This window comes from Acanthochromis polyacanthus, chromosome 10, assembly GCF_021347895.1.
Source record: "Acanthochromis polyacanthus isolate Apoly-LR-REF ecotype Palm Island chromosome 10, KAUST_Apoly_ChrSc, whole genome shotgun sequence".
NCBI lineage: Eukaryota > Metazoa > Chordata > Actinopteri > Pomacentridae > Acanthochromis > Acanthochromis polyacanthus.
In genome coordinates, this window is record NC_067122.1 from 25,866,789 (window position 1) to 25,870,189 (window position 3,401).

The 3,401-nt window shown below is 41.8% G+C and overlaps 1 protein-coding gene across 1 annotated transcript; it reads right to left on the bottom strand.

The window, feature by feature from the left end:
• Positions 1-208: 208 nt before the first annotated feature.
• On the bottom strand, positions 209-2,922 carry il12ba (interleukin 12Ba). The gene is made up of 7 exons (XM_022214038.2): positions 2,575-2,922; positions 2,186-2,473; positions 1,965-2,070; positions 1,358-1,599; positions 1,070-1,242; positions 802-923; positions 209-399 (listed from the first exon to the last, which is right to left on the bottom strand). The coding sequence occupies exons 1-7, from the start codon at positions 2,657-2,659 to the stop codon at positions 351-353; spliced, it is 1,065 nt and encodes a 354-aa protein (XP_022069730.1). The 5' UTR covers positions 2,660-2,922; the 3' UTR covers positions 209-350.
• Positions 2,923-3,401: the final 479 nt, after the last annotated feature.

Consider the following 3,401-nt stretch of genomic DNA (forward strand, 5'->3'; position numbering starts at 1 on the left):
TATTGGTGTTTCTGTTCTCTGTAAAACACAATAGGAGATCTGAGTCAACATTTCCAACCTCATTTGAGGCAAAAGGGTTACAGGAAGAGTTGATGCTGTAGCAAACCGTGCACCAATGGCCTGGAGCGAGGATGAAGCTGCTGATTGGGACTGTGAGAAAAATTAAAATTCAATATTGAGAACACACAGGCCACAGTAAACAAAAAGATTGTGCTGAATTTTTATTTCATTTCTTCACTTGTCAATAAGGATTACACACTACAAATGCCAAGCTGTTAGATCAAATAAATAGAAATAGATAAAAGCATGTAGCATTGCTTGAGAAGTCCAGCGATGGGATCTTTCGTTTTTTACGCTTCTTCCTTGTTGTGCCGTCTGTTTTTCTTGCTTCCCCTCAAACTGTAATGGAAAACATATGAAAACGGACTTATTTAGATGTGCAGAATTTTTACAGATTTGTTGAGCATCACAGACAGCAGTATAGTATTCGTTTTTTGAAGAAACTAAGAGCCACAAAAACCGATGAAAGTGATAATGCAAGGAGGCAAAGAGGTATAGAAAGTGGAAACAGTGGCATTAAAAGGAACATCAAACAACTCAGTTGCAAATCACAGCTACTGTAAAGGTGTTAGTACTCGTGTGTGTGGGGGAGGTAACTCATGTGACAGGCAGCATGTGGGGAAAACACTGAGGGGCAGTGTTTTCCCCACATGCTGCCTGCCAGCTTTGTTGCTTACCGGTAAGCAACACTGGTGGAATAAAAGCTGGATGTCCCACGCTACACCACTGAGAGGGACTAACCTGACATGGCTCCACTCGCTCCATTGTGAGTCACAGATGGCATCCTTCGCTCTGACACACACGACCTTCGCCTTGTGCCACACTGGAAACTGACAAATGCCTGGAGAGTGGACCATCTCGGTCTAAAAGTTAAATTTAAAACGGCATATTACATCACAACTGTTACACGACATTTGCCCTCTGCTCAGATTTGTGATGATTTCTTGACATTGACACAAACTTTTGACATTTCTTTGCTATTTTCACTTTACTTGCAAGTTCCTCTTACCGTGGCAGCTTTTGAGTCAGTACACGGGTTGTTGCACCTCCTGCATTCACCCCTGAGCTGTGCAATCTGGAAAGTGAGGGGGAAGTAGGAGTAGGGGCTGCTCCAGGAGCTCGGGTAACTCCACTCGATCACAGAGCTGTTGATTTTTACGATCCTCACCTTGCCAGGTTTCACTATCAAGGGGGGAAGCAGAACATAGAGTGAGATGAAAGCAACAACGGGAAGAGGAAGACAAAACTGTCATGTGCGCAGAAGTAAATAACACCCCCTCCCCTGCAGATGTCTCACCTATCTCTGACAGGTAAAAATGCCTCGAGTAGTCCTCCACCAGGAATTGCTTGGTCCTGACATAGACAGTGATGTGGATGGGCTGACTCTCCTCAGCGTAAGGACAGTGCTGCTTGTCCAGGCAGGAGATCCCGCGACCGCTGTCATCCACCATGCAGCTGAAGTTGCTGTGATCCGAGAAGCACACCCACTGCTGAGAACTGGAGTCTAAAGAACACTGGACGCTGTTGTTGTCAGAAACACTGCAGAAAATAGTGAAAACATGCATTTATATATAGATTACACAAGATTCTGTAACAAAAACTCACGTGCAAATATGTGAAAAAGCAGTTATGGTGGTGTTTTGTAAAGAAGTACTGTGAAAAAGAAACAAAACACTATTAAAAAAAACATACTAACCAAAAACAAGTCATATTTTTAGAGAAAATCTGATCCCAAAACATGACCTCGACCCTCAGAATCACAGAAAATGTACTTTGTTATGCTTCCTTTCATTAGGAGGTATTTATGGATGTCACTGTGCAGTCTCAGCTCCAATATGAGTCTGCAAACTGTGTTATTATTGGACAGGAAAACCAGAAAACATTTCAGCAGTCTGTGAGCTTACCGTCGAGCTTTGATGAATGCTACTTTGCCAACGCGACTGGGGTGCCAGGTCCAGGAGCACTGGAACTCTCCGTTGTAATTTTGAGTGGAGCACTTTAAATAATGTTCTGATGGGAAACGTGAGAGAGTACAAAGACATTTAGCAGTGGAAGTACTTTAAAATGTCTTCAGTTTAAGCAACTGTGCCGATGTGACACTGTGTTATTTGAAAGTAGGCCATACCTTGGTCATTTTTCACCAGAATCTTCCTCCTCTTGGTTTCATCCTCTGAGATCAGGACCTCGGTGTGATTAAGGAGCGATCCGTCCTTGCTGTGGCAGGTGTAGTTGCCCCCTCCGAGGCTTTCCTCCAGCTGCACCAGATATGAGTTTCCTCTCTGTGCTTCCTCTTTTCCATTCTTCTTCCAAAAAATACCTTGGCTCTGGTTGCCTATCCTCATAAGCTCCTCTGGCAGCTCAATGCAGCTCAGGGGCTGCTGGCTCAAAGTACCATCCACCTCCACAACCAGAACTAGCAGGGGGAACATCGAGACAGACATACCGGAATTAAAAGAGATTCAGGAAGATTTGTTTGAACCTGAGGTTACAGATTCAAGTGAATATCATACATACTGTTGGGCAGCAGAGTCCAGTGACTCCTTGGACTTTGGTAGCTGACATGTAGAAATGCACAGATGACGGCGAAAACAAATAACATCTGCAAGAGAAATAAAGGGAGGGCAAAAATGAGGGGACGAGAGGGATGTACGGAGAAAGAAAGAAAGCAAGAAAATGAGAGGGAAAAAGCAAAAAAGCATCAGAACTGAACAAAGGCCAATAAATCTACAAATTGAAGCAATTAAATTGCTGTTATAATTACCCGGTGCAATAATTTGAGCCCATAAATCCATGCAGCACACTATCACTAGCTTTCATTAGCATCCGGATACCTCAAGGAATTAACTTAATGAAAAGCTGCATATAATGCTGGGCGGCAGATAACACTTATTTTCAATGTTGATTACTTTCTTGATTAATCGGTTAGTTGTTTAGTCTAAAAAATACCAGAAAATGTTTTTTAAATTAAATCAATCTGACCAAATATATTAAAATTGCTGTCACAGAGGAGTAAAGAACGTAAAAATATTCACATTTAAGAAGTTGAAATGAGAGAATATGAACCTCAAGTATTAATAGCTGACAACTAATCAATTAGCCAATTAATGGCTGCAGAGAGTAAATAATAGAGATGCTCCTTCCTCTTTCCATTATTCTAAAAACATCCAAATCAAAGCACAGCCAGCTGACTGGTAATACAATCCATCTTAATCTCTGTTTACACTACCTGAACAGAATCATGCAGAAATATGATTCACACACTGTTACTGAATTATTTACATTAACAATTCTTCAACAAATCCTAGCTGACTCACCTCACTTTTTTTCTTTAAAAAGAGCCC